Source organism: Heterocephalus glaber, unplaced genomic scaffold (genome assembly GCF_053883595.1).
Source record: "Heterocephalus glaber isolate CG9 unplaced genomic scaffold, H.glaber_assembly_v1.0 deba00001504, whole genome shotgun sequence".
NCBI lineage: Eukaryota > Metazoa > Chordata > Mammalia > Rodentia > Bathyergidae > Heterocephalus > Heterocephalus glaber.
In genome coordinates this window covers 72,292,608-72,314,869 of record NW_028258324.1, presented here as the reverse complement: position 1 = coordinate 72,314,869, position 22,262 = coordinate 72,292,608, and the positions used below count along the sequence as shown (strand labels likewise).

At 40.9% G+C, this 22,262-nt stretch overlaps 1 protein-coding gene across 5 annotated transcripts in view; it reads right to left on the bottom strand.

Moving 5' to 3' along the window:
* Window positions 1-20,313, bottom strand: part of Setd2 (SET domain containing 2, histone lysine methyltransferase) — a 121,090-nt gene extending 100,777 nt beyond the window's left edge. For 2 of the 5 annotated variants that reach the window (XR_015441168.1, XR_015441167.1), the window contains exon 1: window positions 18,025-19,969. Coding sequence is in view for 3 of the 5 variants with exons in the window: in XM_021256920.2 (XP_021112579.2) it covers window positions 18,025-18,128 (104 nt within the window). In the remaining 2 variants the exon portion in view is untranslated. Of the gene's footprint in view, window positions 1-13,186; window positions 13,290-18,024; window positions 19,970-20,098 lie in introns of those variants that run through there. The other 3 variants (XM_087187095.1, XM_021256920.2, XM_087187094.1) reach the window with 3 other exon arrangements.
* Window positions 20,314-22,262: the final 1,949 nt, after the last annotated feature.

Below are 22,262 nucleotides of genomic sequence, written 5' to 3'. Positions count from 1 at the left end.
ATTTAGAGGTGCTGGAGATTAAACCCAAAGCTTAGGTAAGTGTACCACTGAGCTACACTCCAGCCCTTTATCCCATTTTTGTTTACTTTACAGCTCAAATATTACCCCAGGATTTTGTTTTATTTTGTTCTTTGTTTTGTTTGAGACAAGGTCTCATTATGTCATTCAGGCTGGCCTTGAATTCACTATGAAGCCCAGGTTGGCCTTGAATTCGAGAAAATTCTCCTGCCTCAGCCTCAGTTCTGAGATTATAGGCATACACCACCACATCCAGCTTGTACCAGAATTTAAGAAAATACAACTGGACAACAGCCCTAGCTGTCAAGTCCCTAGCCAGCCTCAAGAAAGAGGTTAAGATGTTCACCAGAGGGCCATACATGTGTGACTTTCCCTTTCAGGTAGCTTGTACCACTGTAGTCAAGCCAGTAAGGAAGTGTTAAATATCAACAGTTCATCAGAGAAGATCAAATCTTATGTTCTATGACAAAAACTATTTAAACTGACAAGGGTGATGTGCCTTAACAGAAAAAATAATTGAAAGACTATGGCTTGGAATTGAAAACAGCAGCTAATAATCAAAAGTCAAACCAGACAACTGGTTCACATGCTTAAGTCTACACTGATGAGAGCCCTGAAAATCAAGGCTGACAATTTGTGAATACCAAAACTAGTATAACGAAAAAAATTTCACAGTTTAAGAACCACTAGTCTAAACAGAAGTATACAGACTAAATTTTCTGTGCTACGGTCTTTCTACCATGTCTGTTCAGAAGGCGGATCCCAAATGCTCATTTCCTGTTATGTGTCTAAAACAGCAGATAAGAAGGCACTTTGGTACAACATACTGGTTAAGAGCAAAGGCTAGAAAGTCAAACTGAATTTGAATACCAACTCCAATATTTTAAAATCTAACTTACCAAGAAAAGTGGAGGACAAAGACATTATCTATAATACTGAAACAGTATGTTTACTTCAAAGAGACGATGATTGTCTATTTAAAATTCTTCATCTAGCAGCCAACACATAGTTAATGTTCAAAATATGGAGCAATTTGAATTACGTATTTGTAAATCCTTTGACTGCGATAGTCTCCATTATAAAAAAAAAAATAAGCTTCGCAATAGCCAGAATCTTGCTCATTTTATATTCTCAGGGTCTTGGCAATGATTAGATGCACAATAAATATTTGTGAACAAATGAAAAATACAGAGGTGAAGGAAGGAGATGAGATACAGGCTGAGGAGAGTGGCAAATAGAGTAGCTACAAAGGGAAAAGGAAGTTAACACTTAAGTGATATTCAAGCCAGAGCCAGTTTAACAGTTGGCTACATTTTCCACAAATAGTGAAACTGACACAGGGTTCAGAAAATTTTACAGCCGTTTGACCTTGACCACTGATAGGGGGTGTATGTTTTATTAGGAAATAATTATAGGTTCATGGGAAGATGCAAAAATAGAATCCCTTGTACTCTTTACCCAATTTCCCTCAACAGTGACAGACTATATAGGTGTAGTATAACAGCAAAACCAGGAAATTGACAAAGGTACACTAACGAGACTAGACCTTATTCAGTTTTCACCATTCTTTTTAACAAGCATTCATATTCGCCATACACATATATACATAGCTCTATCCAATTTTATTCCATGTATACATTTGTGTAACAACAACCACAATCAATACATACTGTTCTATCAGTGGCCCTGTATTTTCAATGTCTAAATTTTTCACTTCATTTTTCTAGTAATTCATTTTTCCTTTTGTGTCTAAGTCCAAACCAGGCAGGTGCACACCTGTAGCACAACACGAGTACTGAGGGAGGCTGAGGCAGGAAGATCACAAGTTCTGCCTGGGTTACTTTAGCAAGATCCTGTCCTTAAAAAACAAAAAATAGGGGCCAGGGACTTAGCTCAGTGGTTCTGGCACCTGCCTCGCAAGCGCAAGGTCCTGAGTTTGATCCCCGGTACCAAAAAAAAAAAAAAATAGCCAGCATAGTGGTGCACACCTGTAATCCCAGCACTCAGGAAACTGAGGCAAGAGAATCACCATGAGTTTGAGGCCAGCATGGGCTACACAGCGAGTCCCTGTCTCAAAAACAAAACAAAAAAACCAGATGCTAAGCCTAGTATGGTGACACATACCTGTAATCCTAGCATTCTGGGAGACTGAGATAGGAAGATTGCAAATTTAAGCCCAGTCTGGACAGTTTAGCAAATTAACAAGGCCCTGGATGGGGGGGTACCTCGGTGTATAAAGGCCCCACGTTCAAGCCCCAGTATGGAGAGACAGGCACTAAGAAGGTCAAAAGGGTGGATAAGTAAGGGGAATCTGTTCCTCTCCTTTTGTCAGTTACTGTATGTGACTAACCCACTGTTGGATTTCATCAGGGCAAGAGCAGGGATCCCTGTATCAAGATACAATAATCAGCTTGAGTATAAATCCTCACAGATAATATCCACTGTTGGCTAACATTTTCTCAGAGGTTCCAGAATCAAAGGGGCTCTATTCCAGGCTGCTAGGTTCTAGTAACCATACAGTTTTTCCCAGTGCTGGTATAGGTAGCTATTTTGTGCTTATCTCTGTCATTTTTTTTTTTCAGTTCTCCAAAAATCCCTTTTAACCAATTCCTTACATTAACTCTACTTCCTTGGCTGATATAGACCAAAAACTCTAAAAACTTAAAGCTTAAGTTTATAATTAAATAGAAGCAGTAGTTTCACTCACTGCTTGCTGCGCAAGCTCGAGGACCTGAGTTCGATCCCTGCTACCAAAAAAACAAGAATATTTTCCTCAATTAAACAGAAGCACTGGGGCTGCTCAATAGTACAGTGCTGACCTAATACACACAAGGCCCTGGGTTGGTTTGATTCCCAGAACCGCAATAAATAAGAGAAACATAAAACAGAATTATTCCAAAATATCAGTGCTACTACTCAACACTTTAATGTTAAGCTGAAGTACTACGAGCTTCTTACTGAGCTGCTCTTAAAAGCATGTAACTAGGATGGGTCATGCTTTCTTGAAAGCATTCTGAACATACAGCTTTGGAAACCAAATCCTCAATAAGATTTTTCATTATTGCTCAGGGACAAGTATAATATTTTAGGTAGTAAATATTTTAACTCCTCAACTCTGTCACTGTACAAAAACAGCTGCATACAAAATGTAAATGAAAAAAACATGGCTATATTCCAGTAACATTTTACTTATGGACACAGAAAGTTGAATTTCACATTATTTTCACATATAAAATATTCTTCTTAGGGCCGGGGATTTAGCTCAGTGGTGCTGCCATCTGCCTCGCAAGCGCAAGGTCCTGAGTTCGATCCCCGGTACCAAAAAAAACTCTTCTTCAATTTATTTAATCATTTAAAAATTAAAATACCATTCTTAGCTTACAGGCAGTATTTGGCCCAATGGCCAATTTGCCAACTGATCTAGATTACAACTCTTACAAAAATCAAAGTATTATACTTATTAAAAGGCTCAAAAAACCCTACTTTAGTTAACCATAGGCTTAAAACTATAACATCATGCTGGGGATGTAGTCCAGTGGTACAGCACTTGCCTAGCATGCATAAGGTCCTTGGTTCAATCCCTAGTATGGTATGTTCATTTACAATTTATAGATATAGATATACATAAATGTGATATATACAGATATGTATGTATATATGTAAAATGATATATATGTTTATAGATATCACATAACTTGGAAACGTCACTAAAGTAGAACAATTTACCCTTCTCAAACTTTCTTTTAGTGAAGACAAAAGAAAATTAGCTAAAAGGAAAATTTCAAAGTATGATTTGGATTCAACTGTTCTTCGACCTTTATTATACCTTCTTCCCATCTCTATATCACCATAAAATGAGCACTGCTTTTTAAATTATCTTAGAATCAATACAAATTTCTGAATCAGAGACTCATTAATTAGCATCTTAATATTCAACTCAGAACTGAGGTTAGAGTAATAATCATTCCATTCCCCCAAACAATTCTTCTAGGAGAAAAAAACATCTATAGACATTCAATCAAGTTACATACAAGTTTCTCATTTCAAATGACTGCTACAGTTTGGATCTGGAGTTCCCTCGTCCCCTGCTGCTGCTATCCCAAGCCTGTGTGTTAAAGCTTGACAGTACTGGGAGGTGGTGGAATCTTTAAGAGGTAGGGCCTGAGTCCAACCTGGACTACATAATGAGTTCAAAGCCACCCAGAATATCCAGTGAGACCCTGTCTCAAAAAACAAAAAAACCTGTGAGCCAAATTAAACCTTTTCTCTTTAAAAGTTGATTGTGTCAGCTGGGTATGGTGGCACACACCTGTAATCCGAGCACTCTGCAGCCTGAATTCAAGGGCAGCTGGGACTATCTAGTGAGATCTGCCTAAATAAATAAATACAGGGCCGGGGATTTAGCTCAGTGGTTCTGCCCGCTTTGCAAGCACAGGGACCTGAGTTCGATCCCGGACACCAAAAAAAGAAAAAAAATAAAATAGTTGATTATGTCAAGTACTTGTCACATCAGTAGAAGTGACTCACACAGTGACCATGACTGTACAGCCTCTCCTGTTAACCCAGAGCTATTTTGATTTCCCTAGTATCAGCTATAGAGAAGAGTATCTGTTTGATATCTTATGCTCCCACAAATATGTTCATTATTGCTACTTGTAAACTCTGTTCCCTGATAGAAACCATGAGTTTAAGGCCACTCTTGAACTTGAGACTACCCCACCACCTAGACACAGTATGTTATAAGACAAAAGTAATAAAGTGGCATACTTTCACGTGTATATTCAATATGAGAAAAGCATTTTTTTTTTTTCCGTAGCAGCAATTGAACTCAGGACCTTGCACTTGTGAGGCAGGTGTGGTGCCACTGAGCTAAATCCCTGGCCCAAGAAAAGCATTCTTAAAAAATTATCCTGTCAACAAAAAGCAAGTTACACACACACACTCCTTTGCCTCTCCCCCTACCCAGTCTCCTTTGATATATAGAATAGAAATGAATGGAAGTTTGAGTTTCATGATGGGATGAAAAATTCCTGGAAGGTGGGCCGGGGATTTAGCTCAATGGTTCCGCTGCCGGCCTTGCAAGCACAAGGTTCTGAGTTCGATCCCTGGTACCAAAAAAAAGAAAACAAAATTCCTGGAAGTTCATTTCCAATGAAGATTTCAGACTATTTAAGAAAACTGGGGCCGGGGATTTAGCTCAGTGGTTTCACCACCTGCTGTGCAAGCACAAGGACCCAAGTTCGATCCCCGGTATGAAGGAAAAAAAAAAAAAAAAAAAAAAAGCACAAGGACCTGAGTTTGATCCCCGGTACCAGAAAAAAAAAAAAAAAGAAACCCAGGTTCCACCACCTGCCCCGCAAGAACCCGAGTTCGATCCCCGGTACTAAAAAAAAAAAAAAAAAAACCTGGGAAAGGGGCAGATACGCATGGTTCACAAGCACAGTGTATTTTTTGTTCCAATGGTATTCACGTTTCTAACCTTCTAGCATATACATTCACATATACAGAGGGGAAGAATCAACTTAGGTAAGGAATTTCATGAACTCTACAAAATGAACTAATATAAGCTCATCAAGATTAATTCTGAAGACCCATAGGAAAAGTAGCTCAGAGTATAACAATCCAGTTGTTTATAAATGACAACTCTTCTAAATGTTATTCCTTAACATCATTAAAAAGTTAGTCTTGGGCCGGGGATTTAGCTCAGTGGTTCCGCCACCTGCCTCACAAGCACAAGATCCCGAGTTCGATCCCTAGTACCAAAAAAAAAAGTTAGTCTTTACACAAGTTTAAATACCACATTGTTTCTCTGGTGTGAAAAACCAAAGATGGAAATGAGGACTAAAATGTATAACAGATACTAGGAAATGGGAAGAAAATGTTCAAATGGGAAGAGGAAAAAGGGAGGAGGGAGGGAGAAAGGGACAAGAAAAAAAGTAAAAACAGAAGGAAAAAATGGAAACAAAGCTTTTGTACATAGGTAGGGGAAGGGGTTTGGGGGGACAAGGGAAAAAAGGGGTGGTAAGCACCATCCACAGGTTCAAATTCCCTATGATGTATGGTTAAATTATGTATGCCTAAAATGCATCAATAAATGTTTTATTACTTTTTTCAAAGTTAACAAATAAATAAAAGAGCCAAAAAATAAAAAATAAAAAAATAAGTTAATCTTTGACAAGCTAGTAAATGAAAATACCTTGACTCAAGTTCTAGTTACTGCCACTAAATCAGCCAGTCAGCAAAGCCCAAACTTTTGAGTTTTCTAATCCTCCCTTACACATAAAATGATAGGCATTTCTGCCCTTTAAAATTACAGCGATGTTAAGTCAAACAAGTTAAGGGGGGAAAAGCTGGGAGACACAAGAATGAAATATTTAGGTACAGCAAGTAATAAGGACCCACTACACCCCTCATGCAGTTCAGTAATTTAAACTGGGCAGCAACTTCAGAGTTGTCTAACTGGAAACGTGCATAGGAATAATTTTCTCTCTGTAACCCTCCCCCTCCAATATGTGGCCCTAGAGCAGTAAAGGCAAACCCTTTCAAGCTTTCAATATATAAACACCTGCTGTGACACCACTACCCTAGAGCATCCTCTACCATCTGCCTACCTCTCTCTGGCCTAACTCCTATTCTTCCAGACTAAGTTCAGGTTCTGAGCAGCCTTTCCTGTCTGCCTACCCTCCTAACCTCCAAATCCCAGAGTCTAGCTTATATATCACTACCATAGGACATAAGGGCCAGGGATTTAGCTCAGTGGTTCTGCCGCCTGCCTCGCAAACACAAGGTCCTGAGTTCGATCCCTGGTACCAAAAAAAAGAGGACATAGTATTTACTTTTGTATCCGTCCTTATCATTAGGCAGGCATTCTAAAAAATGTTAGCTGAATAAATTAACAGTCGCGTTCAATCTCAGCCAGTTTTTTTAAACATTGTTTAAAAGACTCAATTATAATGAAAACAGCTTCAATACTTTCTAATTGCCTCATACAATATTTAGGAAACTGAAACTCTATGTTAGGTATAAAAAGCATCAACTACCCTGGAGAAAAACAAAAGCTTCAATTTCTAAAGTACCAAGTTTTCTACCATTTTTCAGCGTCATGACCTTTTATACCAAAAACACCTCTTGTCTTATCGCCTCCCTGAGGGTCCTCATTTTTTTTCGGCCTCTAATATTCAGAGAGGAAAAACAGGACTACTGATCTAAAGGATTTCAACAGGAAGTGAACCAAACAAGGGTAAAATACAGTTTACCCTTAAACTGGTTATCCATCCTGGAAAATACACAAGCAAGTACAAAACAACAGAAAAGGCATAGGGGATGGAGCTAGTCCAGGACAAAATACAACAGCCTATTCTACCTAAGGCAGTATTCATGTTCTGTGTGAGACCATGATCATGAAATTCTTTTCATCAGTTTGTCACCATCCTAATAGAGCATAAAACTGAGCACTAAGACACTACCATAAGCTCAATACAAGCCATCTAATTCCCTGACCACGTCTGTCCTAATCTAAAAATTTAGAATCTCTTACAATAGACATCAGCAATTATTAAGTGTTGATAAAACATTCACTCTATCAGGAAATTTTTTTTTTTTTTGGTACCTGGGATCGAACTCGGGTCCTTGCGCTTGCGCAGCAGGCGGCGAAACCACAGAGCCAAATCCCCGGCCCCAAAGACTATCATCTCATTATGTGGTTTCTTTTTTTTTTTTTTGGGTACCAGGGATCGAACTCGGGTCCTTGTGCTTGGGCAGCAGGTGGCGAAACCACTGAGCTAAATCCCTGGCCTGACAGGAAATTTAAGAGTTATGAAGAATCAGGTTATTTCTAACATGCACTAAGAACGTACTATGTACCCAGCCGCTAGTCACTAGGATTCTTCCACTTAAAAATAATATATTCTACAACATTTAACATAGTCCTTGAATTTTTTAGTACATAGAGCTACAAAATATCTCAGCCCTGTAACTAAACCCAAACAAGTCTAAATCATACAAGAAAATGGATGAATGCTAAGCTAGCTAGGCTCCAATGAAATGTTAGCTTTTCATAATGCTTTGTATTACTAACCATCCAAATCATCATAAAAGTTGCAAAGTTAGGGACTGGGATGTAGCTAGCTAGTAGATTGCACGCACAAGGCCCTGAGTTGGATTCCCAGCACAAGCGTGCACGCATACACACACACACACACACACACACAGAAGTTATAAAAGTGTACATGTAAACATGTACATGTATATCTCTATAGAAATAGTGATGAAAATAAAAATGGTTAAGCAGTGGGTACATTTCACAAATACACACAGCTAGCAGGAAAATACACAGCAAGCATATGCACACCTGAAAAAAATATGCTACCGTAGGTTCTAACTCCTGGCTCATATTTCATATCCTCTGACACTATCATTATTCTCTCTAGTAGGAAAAAAAAGTATTTCAAGAAAAACATCAAGAATTTCTTGGCAGTCTCACTGTCTCCCTTACGCACCTGAGCAATACTATACTTTTTATATTCAACTACCACTTTTAATTAGTTCATAGCCAGTTAGGAAAATTACTTTTTTATACAAGCTGCTATTAATATGCCAAAAAGACTGTATAAACTATACTGTTTATAAGTGACAACTAGCTTTACGAATACTTGTACAACAGTAAGAGTTTTGATTTTGTTTAACAGACATGGTAAAAAAAAGTTAAAGAGTGTACCTATTTCAGTATCTTGAGGGAAAGTTTTGGAGTACATTTTCACCTATTACTAACAAGATACTTTACTGTATATCAATCAAATTCACATCTATACTATAGATAATTCTTAACTACATTTTTGGCAAGGAAGAAGTACCATAGAATGTGTAGCTTATGTTTTAGAGTTGATATACTCTGATGAGAAATTGATAAATGTGGAAGAGTCATTTTTTTTTTTTTGGTACCGGGGATTGAACTCAGGTCCTTGAGCTTGAGCAACAGGTGGCAAAACCACTGAGCTAAATCCCTGGCCCAGGAGTCACATTTTTAACAGGCAATATTTTAAAAATTGGGGTATGCTCAAGACCAAAATATATAAATGAATTTCCATAAAGGGTTTTTAGAGTCATTCATATAACTTATCAAAAATAATGTTTTTTCTACTTCACATTCACACAAAACTCAAAAATTTTAAACCTCACATATCTGTCTATTCAAATAGAATGTTTAATGAACTATTCACCAAGAGGCCAAATATGAGATAAAAGGCTCAAAATACATTTAGACCAAGTGTTCACAAAGTGCTCATCATGAAGCACATACTAGTTACTGCACAGGTCTCGCTGAAGAGCGGGTCCGAGAACTATACTCAGAAACCACCACTTGCTGGACACTCTTGAAGTCCACAGCAGTGCTCCCAGTAACCAAACCCTGCAGCAGCATGCCAGCACCACATGCCTATCAACACCCACACCATCAAAGGTTATTTTCATTATCAAGATGTTAGCATCTGAAAAAAAAAATTCTAAAATAAAATCCACCTGGAGGGATTCAGCTCAACCTTAGACCTTCATTTAAATGACTCATTTATTTGCTCCACTGGAAAAGACAGTAACCATTAGCCTGACAAAAATAAGTAAATAAATTACCAAATTAACAGACTCCAAAGACAAGGGACTCAAACACGTTTTATTAACATATGACAACTAAAAATTGTAGGAGGTAATGCCCTTCAAGTGAATTCACAGAAGAAGAATTCAAACGTTAAGTCCCATTATTAAAAAAAAAAAAACAATAAAATGCCAGGCATAGTGGTGCACACCTGTAATCCCAGCACTCGGGAGGCTGAGGCAGGAGGATCACCAAGAGTTCAAGGCCAGCCTGGGATACATAGTGAGTTCAGGGTCAGCCTAAACTACAAAGCGAGACCCTGCCTCAAAACACCAAAAGTAAAAAACAATAAACTGATCAAACTTTGTCTTAGCTTTGTTGGCTAGCTTCCAACCAACCATTTTCAAGTGACTGCCCCAGCCAGGTGTAGTGGTACACACCTGTAATCCCACTACTCTAAAAGGCTAAGGCAGGAGGATCACAAATTCAAGTCTTGCATGGGCAACTCAGAGATTTACTGAGACTGTATCTCAAAATGAAAAATGTGAATATGACCAAAATACATTATATACACTGAAATCACCCCCCAAAAAATGTGAAACTAGGGAGAATTGGCAAATGCGAGATATGGGGGATGGTTAAAGTATATTATGTGCATAAACAAATCTGCCAGAATTAAATCCATTAATCTGTATATCAAATATGCACTAATAAAAAGTGTGGGGGAAAATGAATAAAAAAGAGCTGGTGAAAAGAGGCGGGAGGTATCGTGTACAGGTGCAAATTCCCTATGATGAGTGTTATTATGTAAGTCTAAAACGTACTAATAAATATTTTGCTATTAAAAAAAAGGGCCCCTGCTGCGCAAGTGCAAGGACCCGAGTTCCATCCCCGGTACCAAAAAAAAAAAAAACCACTGGGGATGTAAGCTCAGTGTGAAGGTCCTGTTTACAATCCCACTACTGCCAAAAACAAAAGTTATTTAATCCATCATCATCATACATCGTATCAATATGAGATTCCAAAAAACCTCTAAAGGTTGTCATGTCTCTTCATATCCCACCCTATGCTGTAGGATATACTTTTATTTTTATTTTTTCCTCCCTTTTGCTCCCCACCCCCCTTACCAGGGATTAAACTCAGGACCTTGTGCCTATTAGGCATGATGCCACTGAGCTAAATCCCCGGCCCTTTTTCCTCCCTTTTTACTTGGTACTTTCTACAGAGCCTGTTTTCTCCTATCCTTTTTTTCTTTTCCTACCCTTAATAAATGTGAAACTTTACCACCCTTAAAAAAAAAAGACAGACAGGATAGAAGGAAAAAATGGAAACAAAGTTTTTGTAAATAAGGAGAGGAAGAGGGGTCCAAGGGAGAGGAGGAATGGGGAAAAAAAAAGCAGCAAGATATATACAGGTACAAATTCCCTACGATGAATGTTATTATTCTGTACATCTAAAATGTACCAATAAATGTTTTACCAACAAACTAAAAAAAGCTCTCAACAAAATCCCCAAAACACCACCATATAAATAGCCAGAGAGACTCACCATACGGAAAAAACAATTTGGAAGGAGACACTTTCTACACAGCAAAATATGCTTTAATACCCTTTTAAACTATTTAACATGATAATCACACAATTTAAGAAAATAAAGTAATAAGTTGAGCACATTTTATATGTGAATTAAAACACATAGGTCAAGTCTGGTGTGGTGGCACGGGTTCATAATCCCAGCATTTGGGAGGCTGAGGCAGGGGGATTACTGTGAGTTCAAAGCTATCCTGGACTACACAGTGAGTTCAAGGCCAGACTGAACTACATAGCAAGACCCTGCCTTAAAAAACAAAACAAAAACAACATGCAGATGAATAGTATATTAAAAAGGTAAGAAGATATGTGTCATGATATGAATATACTTATAAAAAAACAAAAAAAGGAAGAAGTCTGCAAAGGTACAAACTAAACTGTTAACAGTGGCTACCTCTTAAGAGGTGGGATTTGGAGAGGTACAGCATCGAATCCTTCTGTAATAAGCACTTGTGGTATGAATTTTTTAAAAAGTCATTTTAAACACTACCAGATATTTTGTTTCCAAAATATCACACTTGTTGTGTTTTACACACTTGTTTAGTAAATAGATATAATCATAAAATACCTCCCAGCTTGAATATAAAGTTATCCTCAGAGACTGAAAAAGACTGAAAGGGCTGATGATATACCTAAATGGTAAGAGTACTTGCCTAGCACTCCTAAGGCCCTGGGTTCAATCCCTAGCACCACCAAAAAAAAAAGAAGGGAGTGAGGGAAGAAAAGGAGGGAAGGGGAGGGGAGGGGAGAGGAGAAAAAGAAAAAAGAGAAGACAGGATAAGACTATCTGAAGGCCAGGCATGGTGGCACATCCCCATAAACTCAGCACTCTGGGAGGCTGAGGCAAGAAGATCAAAAGTTCAAGTCCAGCCTGGGCAATTAGTGATTTAGTGAGAGCCTCTTTCAAAAAATAAATGGGCCAGGGATTTAGCTCAATGGTTCTAGCGCCTGCCTCACAAGCACAAGGATCCGAGTTCGATCCCCCATACCAAAAAAATAAAATAAAATAAAATAAAATAAAATAAATAAATAAGCCAGGGGTAGTGGTGCATGTCTGTAATCCCACCACTTGGGAAGCTAAGGCAGAAGGATCACTATAAATTCAAGGTCAGCCTGGGCTACACAGTGAGTTCGAGGCCAGCCTAAACTACATACTGGTAGTGAGAAACTGCCTCAAAAATAGACCCACATCAATCAGTCCACCAATCAATAAAGGAGGGAGGTGGGTTTGAGGTGTAGCTCAGTGCAGAAGCCTTGGGTTCAACCCTAGGTACAGTACCACAAAATAAGGATTAAACAGAAGAAGAAGATGGGAGATAATTCTGGGAGGCTGAGACAGGAAGACAGAAAGTTTGAGCCTAGCCTGGGCAACTTAGCACTCAGGGAAATAAAAATAAAATCTCAAAATAAAATGTGAAAAAAAGGCTGGGGATATAGGCCACTATGAAGGCCCTGGATTCAATCTCAATCCAAAAAGAAAAATAAAGGGAAGAGAGTAGAGAAAAAAGTAAAAGAAAAAAAAGAAACAAAAAAGACTAAGTGACATGACAAATGCAATGAGCTGGGCATGGTGGCACAGGCCTCTAACAGCACTGTGAGAGGATGAGGCAGAAGGATCACATGTTCAAGCCCAGCCTGGGCAACTTAGGGACACCCTGGCTCAAAATTTAAAAACAATGTAAAGGCCCTGGATTCAATCCCCAATACCACAATAAATTAATTCTGTAATTCCAGATTGAAAAAGAGGCAGTTTGGAGCAATTGGCAAATTTTAAATATGAACTGTACACCATATGATCAAAAAATATGGTGTCTGGCCTGGGGATTTGGCTCAGTGGTTCTGCTGCCTGCCTCACAGGCACAAGGACCCAAGATCAATCCCTGTTACCAAAAAAAATATATGGTGTTTTAATTTTTTTTAAGTTTACTACAGTAAAAGACACACTGTCATTAATCCCCCTCACAATACTCCCCCTCACAATACTCCCCCTCACCTCATATGTATTTATCCCATCTTTCTTGCCACTTTCTGAAGCAGTTCTGGAAGTCCTCTTTTGTGAGAGCCTTTATTTGTGCTGTCATGGCTGCCTCCATGTCCTGCAATTCAAAACGTTTATCTTCCATGGTCATTTTGACTTTGGGAAAGAGCCAGAAGTTGCACAGTGCCAGATCCAGTGAATAAGGTGGATGAGGACACACACAATGTTTTCACGAACCTGACTTTCCATTAGGTGTTACTTGGTAGTTGCATTCAACACATTCTTGATCACATCTCAGGAAGACACTCATGAAAGAGGACTTCCAGAACTGCTTCAAAGAGTAGCAAGAATGATGGGATAAGTGTGTGTGAAACCAAAGAGAGTTCTGAGAGGGATTAAGGGCAATGTGTCTTTTACTATAGTAAACTGCTTAAATATTTACTGTATTTTTCGATCACTTCTTGTATACTGGGTAACAATTGTCATAAATGTTAAAGTGCCTGGAGAATACTTGTTCTTGGGTAATACCATGAAATATTTAGGTGAGAAAAATCATGTTGCCATGTCTCTCAAACACCCCAGCCACAAATAAATTTTAAAATTTTTAGAGAATGGTAAAGTAAATGTGGGAAAATTTTAATTACCAGCTAATCTAGGTTAAAAGTATATGTGAATGGGGCCGGGGATTTAGCTCAGTGGTTTCGCCGCCTGCTGTACGAGCGCAAGGACCCAAGTTCAATCGCCGGTACCAAAAAAAAAAAAAAGTATATGTGAATACAGTACTATTCCTGCAAATCCTCTACAAGTTTGAAATTTTTTCAAAATAAAAACTTTTTTTAAAAAGTAGATTCAAGAGCCAGGGATTTAGCTCAGTGGTTCTGCCACCTGCCTCACAAGCACAAGGTCCCAAGTTCCATCTTTGGTACCAAAAAAAAGTAGATTCAAGGGGGCTTGAGGGGGGGAGTGGGGTAAAATTTATTAAAAAATATATATATATATTTAAGCCAGGCATGGTGATGCACGCCTATAATCCCAGCCCTGGGGAGGCTGAAGCAGGAGGATTTCTGTGAGTTCAAGGACAGCCTGGACAAGATAATGGGGTCAAGGCCAGCCTGAGCTACATAGTGAGAGCCTGTCTCATAAGACCAAAAAAAAAAGTAGATGCAGAAAAAGAAAGGATTCTAAAGCTGACTTTTAGGAACTCTAAGTATAAATGTTCTAATATGAACTATCTCCGGGTTTTATAATAATAGCAGAGTTCATTATAAAATAAGCCACTCTGTAGTTCTCTTGGAAGAATTAACAGAAATGATGATGTTAATTAACCTTGAATTTCTAACCCAGGATGACCATCTTTTGCCTTTCAGAGGACTACTCTTTAGCTTCTCTGCAAAAACTGACAATATTCACTGAAAAATGCATAGAAATTACACCGCCTGCCTCGTGAGTGCAAGGTCCCAAGTTCAATCCCTGGCACCAAAAAAAAAAAAAAAGAAAGAAATTATTAAATATCTGTTAAAGAATAAATCACAATGCACTTAAGCATTTTTAAAAAGAATAGATGAAATCAGTCAATTCAGTGAAAAGTGCCAGAGATCTGGGAACACTAAAGACTTGCTAAGGAATCTAATGATTTTTAGATTATATGTACAAAATATGGCTTGACAATTTCTCAGGAAAACAACTGTGTCAACCATTGCTTAATACTATTGAACACGTGTCAAAAGGAGAATGAATGGTCTGCCTAAAATTCTGAAAAGGCAAGACCAAAGAGAGAAATGGATATTAAAGCGGTATACTATATCCTAAGCTCTGCAATAATTTATTAGGCTTTCCAAAATTACCGGTAAACCCTCAAGTACTGTTTTGACCTCCCATGTATCTCAGTAATCCAAAAAGGATTCCCCTGGCCTATGGAACCATACTTTAATCACCACAAAGCTAACTGCTCTCATAACAAAAATTCTGACTCAGGTTTGTTTATTTGGTTTTTTTTGAGGCAGGGTCTCCCTATGTAGTTCAGGCTGGCCTCAAATGCATGGCAATCCTCCTGCCTCAGCCTTCCAAGTGCTGGGATCACAGGTATGTGTCACTACACCCAGCCCTGACTCAGGTTCTTAACTGAAAAATTACTTAAAGGACCAGACACAGAATCTGCTGAACTCATTAAACTTTTTCCTCTCAATTGACTTCCTATGGCATCTCTATCTTCACTCTAAGGTGAATTATGAGAATGTGAATATCCTTATTGCTTTATATTTTATTTGAACATGCTGAAATATTTTTCCCAGTTAATATTCTTTTTGCTAAATTTACCATGTTTTCATATTGTGATACCTTGTAAGTACTGTTCTTTCTAGCTGAATCTTTCCATAAATATGAAAAATAAAAGAACACTGTTTTAATTCTAAAATCCTCAAACTATCATAATCCTCACTTTATAGTTAAGACCACCAAGCACAGAGTAATTAAGAAACTTGTCCACATTCACAAAACTATTAAGAGTTGAGATTCTAAAATCCTGAGTTCCAACTCTAGAGCCAGGGTTTCACTCTTTTTTTGCCCTACACCTTTTGAAAGTCTAATGACACTTGTGGATTTCCTTTCAGCCTAACATTTTAAAATGCATAAGAAAATACCTATGATTGCAAAACACAACTAATATATTAGAAGAAAAAAAATGCAATGTGTGATATAGTAATATGCATACTTCTTAAAAAGTAGTGATGGATCTCATATTCACTGTGATGTAATGATGAATATCATTTATTTTTCCTGCACTGGAGATTGAACCTAGGGCCTTGCACATGCTAGGCAAGTGTTCTACCACTGAGCTACATCCCCAGCTGAGATATCTATAATAACCATTAATTTAAAATAGCTGTGATTTGTACCGGTACTAAAATCACAGGTGCTGTTATTACTACTGTAGTTCATTGCTGACAGTAATTAAAAGAAATGCTAACTTCTAGCTAGAGGTTTCCAAAGAGACAATTTTCCCCCTAAATTCATGGATATCATCCATGTTAAGAGCATTACACTGCACACACACAATCCTCTTTAACAGTGGAGTTTCAAAGGACCAATCCTTGGTCCATTTCTCTTTCTACACTGGATCCCTTAGTCATCTCATCCAATCTCATGGCTTTGAATAATACCTAAGGAGATGACCACAAAATTTATATCCAGTCCGACCTTTCCCCTGAACTCCAGACTTATATATCAATTCAAACCAAACAGCTAACAAGCACCTCAAACTTACCATGTTTAATACTTAATTACTAATCTAGTTCCTAGACTTGCTCTTTCCACAATCTTAGCAGATTGCAAATTTCTAACAGCTCATACAAAAAACCTTGGAATCACCTTCTCAGACATATCTGATCTATCCACAAACCATATTAGTTTGGTCTTCAAACTATATCTAGAACCCGTCCACTTCTCACCACTCTTACTACCTTGGAAAAAGCCACCAGCATATCTCTTCTTGAGTACTAGGTTCCTTACAAATCTCCAAGCTTTCTACATCATTCCTCTCTGCAATATGAATGATCCTTCTAAAGCTGAAAGCAGTCCTGTCATTCTTCTGTTTAAAACTCCCACCACCCAGGCACAGTGCCTACATATCCAGCTACTCAGGAGGCTGAGGCAGGAAAACCACTTGAGCCTAGGAACTCAAGGCTAGCCTGGCACCATAGGAAGAAACCATCTCAAAAAGCAAACCACCAAAAAAACTTTCCAACCAAGTCTTTATAATGGCTGTACAAGGCCCTATGAAATCTGCACCTTAACCCATCATGACCCCATTTACTGTCACTCTTTCTGGATCATTCCACCCTAGCCTACTGGGCAGAATTTACAGGTCTGTCTCAGCACCTTCAGACCATACTCTTGCTTAAAGTGCTTTCTTCCCAAATATAAACATAGCTACTGCCCCTTTAAGTTTTGCCTAAATACTTCTCTCTCAGGGAGGCTCACCCTGCTGAGGATGTAGTTCAATAGCAGAGCGCTTGCCTAGCATGCTGAGGCCTGAGTTCAACCCCCAGCACTATTGAGGGGAAAAAAAAAAATCAAGGAGACTGTCAATACTGCAATCTCTTCCTCAACAGTTCTGAATCCCATTTACCCAGGTCCATTTTCCAAGGCACATATCTTCAAACACTCTATATAATTTACTGTTTATCACCCCTCATTAGGATGTAAACTGCATAAGGATAAAATTTTGCTTTGTATTCCAATCATCCCTAGAGTGCCTACCTTAAGTACAGACAGGCATAATTCACAAAGCAGCACTTCTATCACCATAAAGTATCTGCCTCCTCTCTTATTACCGTAGGAAAGGTCTTTGAAGACTGTATCTAATCTGCCATGTCCTCAACACCTGTCTCTGCTCTAAAATGAACACCTAATGCAGATACTCAAGTGATTCCATTCATTTTCACCTGAAACACCAATGTGCTCTAGGCTGCAGGAAGGCCTGAAGTTACAGCTGTATCTGATTAAGAGTGAGTAGAAGACAGTATGAAGCCTAAACTGGAACTTCAAACTGAATTTACATTTTCACCTCAATCTCTTTACATCTCCAAGAACCACTTCAAACTATCCTAAGGAGAACTTGGTTATTCCCAATCACATTGCACCCTACCTCACCCCTGCTTAAACCCACCTAATTTTTTAAATATTCAACTTAAATCCTCTTGCTTTTCCCAGATGACCCTAACAAGAAGCAGCTGTCATCACATTCTGTGCGAAGTGCTTTTCATTCATTATCATTCAATCTTCCCAAAAGCCCAAGTTACCACCATTAGGATAACTATTTCAGAGATGAGAAAATGTCAGAGAGATGAAGTCACCTGTCCAAGGTCAAACTAGCGTTCAAATCTTGGTATCTGGCTCTGAAATCCAAGTACTTTAACCAAGTACTATGCTTCCTTTCTCTCTCCAGCATTATGAACATTAGCTTTTATACACTTCCTCATAGGGCTTGCTGTCACGCTTCTCATTTTGTTGGCTAGGCTTCATTTTCTTCATCTGTAAAACAGGTGGTAGTGTTGAGAATGCCTACCAAAATCTCCACTCCTCAGACTATTGTAAAAGAAAACATAATATTTTAAAGAACCTGTACAGATTAACAAACAGGAATAAAAAATACAGAACTTAAATCACTATTAGAAATTCAAACAATTAGACCAGAAAAGCAGTAAAAATACTCCAAGATCTTGGGTAAAATAATAAAAATTCTTGGTTTCTTCCCCTGCATCCACCAAAGATGCACTTCTGAATCCATTTTCACACATATTATGTAACCTTACCCCCCAAAAAGTGAAAGGATATGATCCTTAAAGCTTCTAGACTTCACCAAACAACATAGTTAAAGGAACTGAAAGCACACACTTTGCCCATTCAGGGACTACCATGTTACCCTGTACAGTACAAGCACTCAATCAGCGTTTACTGAATCATGATACAGATTTTTTTTTTTTTGAGGTTTTTCAAGTCCTCACACCAAAAACCTGTAACATGAGCTTTGTAATTGGACTGACTGTTCAGTAAATCAAAACAATCTAATTAAATTGTTAACCTACGACCAAGAATCCAAGATAAAAGCACGTTAATTTACTATTCCAATTTAGTTGAATTTTGTTCTAAAAAGGCAACACAATTTCTTTTTGTGCAGAAAAGACTAACACCCCAAGAGAATCCTTTCGTGTTGCAATTAAATCTAAGCACTAACAAAAAAAAATTATCAAGATCCAGACATTTCTGGGCCAAGGTGAGAAGACTTAGCAATGGGTCAAGAAGTTGCCACAGCAAACCCAAGGTAAAATGTGTCAAAGGGCAAAGTTCTTGGATCACTGTGGCCCTGAAAGCTCGACAGTTTCACGTGAAACCCCCATTAATGTTCACTTCAAAATGAATCGTATAATCACATTCTTGGGAGTAGACTTCAATGTCAGCAATGGAGTTGAAGAATGCCTTTTCAAAACAATGGTGTTGTGCGGGGTTACGGAAAGAACTGACTTCATGGCCTGGAGTGAAAGCTTTCTGGACTATCGAATCTGTATTGGACACAGCAGATACAGCCCTCAACAGAAATGCAAAGAAGTCCTAGACTAAAAAGCCATTATTGAGCGAAACTGTTATTTCTGTTTAGTAGAAAATGTCTTCTTTACACAGAAACCTCAAATGAGTCTGGGCTTTTCACTAAGTCTACACAAGGAGTAAAAGTCAACCATTTAGGTAAAAGGTTCCTGTTACCAGGGAAAGCGTGTCTGAAAGTGTGCAAACCCCATAATCTGCAAGAAAATGTATGCAGCTTTCGCTTTCGGGTGAAAAAATAAAGCCGATGTCATCGCAACAACAGGGCCACACAAACCTCGCCACCATTACAGAATCAGGTGCCAAAGGTGCAAAATGTGAAGCCAGAAGCGTTCCAAGGCTGGGATAGCGTTCCAGGAGTTTAAAAAAGAAAAAATCTAGCCCGAGTCTGCAGCGCGGGCCCCTCCGCGGCCCCGGGCCGGGCGACGCGAGCTGGGCCCTTCCGGTCGCTGCCGCCGTCGCGGGTCGGCCAGGGACGGACCTGGCTTCCACCCGAGCCCGGGGATCCTCAAGAGGCCTAGCTCGCCGGCGCCCTCTCGCCGGCCTCGGCGGCCGAAGCTCCTCCGACTTGGCCCGGGACCCGCTCGGGTTCCGGCCGCGGCGCGGGGAGCCCCGGGGAGCCGCGGGGACCCCCGGGCGGTGCCCGGCCCAGCCTAACCGGCCCGAGCCGACGCGGCGGCGACGGAGGCCGCGCCGCCCCTCCCCCACCGCCGGCCCAACCGCCGCCGCGACGCCGCCCGCCGGGCCAGGCCTCTCCCGCACCGCGCAACCCGCTACCCCTCGCGCCCGGACGCGCCGCCCTCAGGAGGCCGCGCCGCCGACACTTACTCGGGGGTCGGGTGCTCGGGGTCGTAGAAATCCCCCATCTTCGGAGGCGGCTGCTGTGGCGGCAGCTGCTTCATCGGAAGCGGCTGAGGGGCGGCGACGCGAGCCCCGTCCCCGCGGCTGGGCGACGCGGGGGAGGGGCGGGAGGGCGGGGGAGGCCGCGGGTCGGCCCGCGTCGCTGGCTCTCTCGCTCCCTCCCTCCCGCCGGCGCCCGCCCGCCGCCGCCGCCGCTCTCCTCACACACTCGCCCCGGCAGCGACGCGCACCCCGCCCGCCCCGCAGGCCCCGCCCCTTAAAGGGACCGCACCTCTCGCCCGTCAGCTTGCCTGCTTCTGCGGGCGGGGGCGCGGTGCAGTTCCAGGGTCCGGCCGGGCCCTGACAGAGGCTTCCCGGAACAATAAGCTCCACGCCTCAGTGTTGTAGGCCGGCCCTAGAGCTGAGGGGCGCGCTGCGACCCCTCCCTTAGCTACCTCCCGGGAGGGCCCGAGCTAGCTGGGACGCCCGCCGCGCTGCCCTACGGCCCTGAGGGATCCGCCACGGGGTCTGAGGTGACTCGAATGCCGCGCCTGCCGCGCCTGCCACGGCCCGCCCGGCGCTGTGGGGCTGCTCCCCTCTCGCCCTCCTGCCTCTTCATCTCGCAGCCTCGACGAAGCAAGCGTGGAAACGCAGCCAGGGCGGGAACGCGCCCTGAGCCCCGGCTCCCCCTCCAGTCCCGCCGGCCACCTCGAGACGGGTCCGCGCCACCTCCTGCCTTCCATCTCTGCGCGGCGGGCGGCCACCACCCGGAGTCTCCGAGCCACCTCTGCTTCTGCGTATCCTGAGGCTTGGGAGGCAATGTCCTGCGGGGGGGGGGGGGGGGAACGTGACCAAATATTAATCATTTTCCTGCAGAAATGACAAGGTCAGATGAAGTAGGATAACGTGAAGGGGCTGCAAGTTTTTGTTGTTTGTGGAAGAGGAATAAGAATACATAAATCTGTTACCCAAACTTCCAGGACATTGGAGAATTTAGCAGTTGATCACTTTGAAGGTGGTGGTTTATAGGGTCAGTCCTTTGAAGATTTTTTGGGGGGAGGGACTTTGTTTTTGTTTGCAGTCCTGAGGATTGAACTCAAGGCTTTGGAACTGAGGTACTTTCTCATACCTATGGGGAGAGGGGGGTTGCGCGGTCTCCCTAAGTCTCTAAAATTGCCTAGGCTGAGCTTGAACTCGTGACCCTCCTGCCTCAAATTCCCAGAGTATTGGGATTACAGGACTCCGCCACTACGCCCAGTTGGCTGCTAATTTTAATTTAGGATTTTTTTACTAGTAAACAAGTTGGATGGCGCCATGTGGTGTAATTACTGAAATGCGATCTAAGCGAATAGATATCCTTCATTAGCTTTTTTAAAATGTGTTCTTAACATCTGTGTAGACTAGCCATGTCTATTAGTGTTTTATCATCAGTGTTTCTCACTTAGGGAGCATGGAGTTCCAGAGTCATCACATTCCCCCTAGGTTTGTCTCCCATGGCCATTTCTTTATGGACTATGAATGTTACTAATTTCTCTGTAGTTTTTCTCAATGTAAAATGAGAATATTGATGTGGACTGGTCCTCTCACTGTTGTGAGGATTAAATGAGATAATATAAAGCCCTAAACCAACAAATATTAACACTTTTTCAGTCATAGTGCAGTGGTTAACAACTTTGTATATAGCAGCTATGGAGCATGGTTACTTCTCATGCTTCCAGTGCCTCCCCTGCCAAATGGAGGTATTATCCACTGAGCAGAGGATGCTATGGACATGCTTTGCACAGTACCTCTGAGTAAGCACCCAGCGAGTGTTATCTTTCAGGCTTAGGTTAAGCCCCTATGCCTTAGGTGCCACATAGACCAGGGGGAGCCACCTGACATTGGACAGGCAGGAAGGACTACCTGAGTTGGAAGTGGCTGAAACAATGTAAGTATGAAGTGAGAAGGCCCTAAGCTGAGGTGAATTGAGGAAAAAGAATAGTCAGGTACCAGTTTCCTATTTCCTTAATAACAAACTAAGCAGCACTCTTGCAAGAGATGCGGCTGAGCTGTAATTCCTAGGCTCATGATAGCATTCGCCTGGTCAGAACCCAGTGCAGTAACCATGTCAAACCGTGGGGGTGAGTGGGAAATTCTAGCGCCCAAACATAAA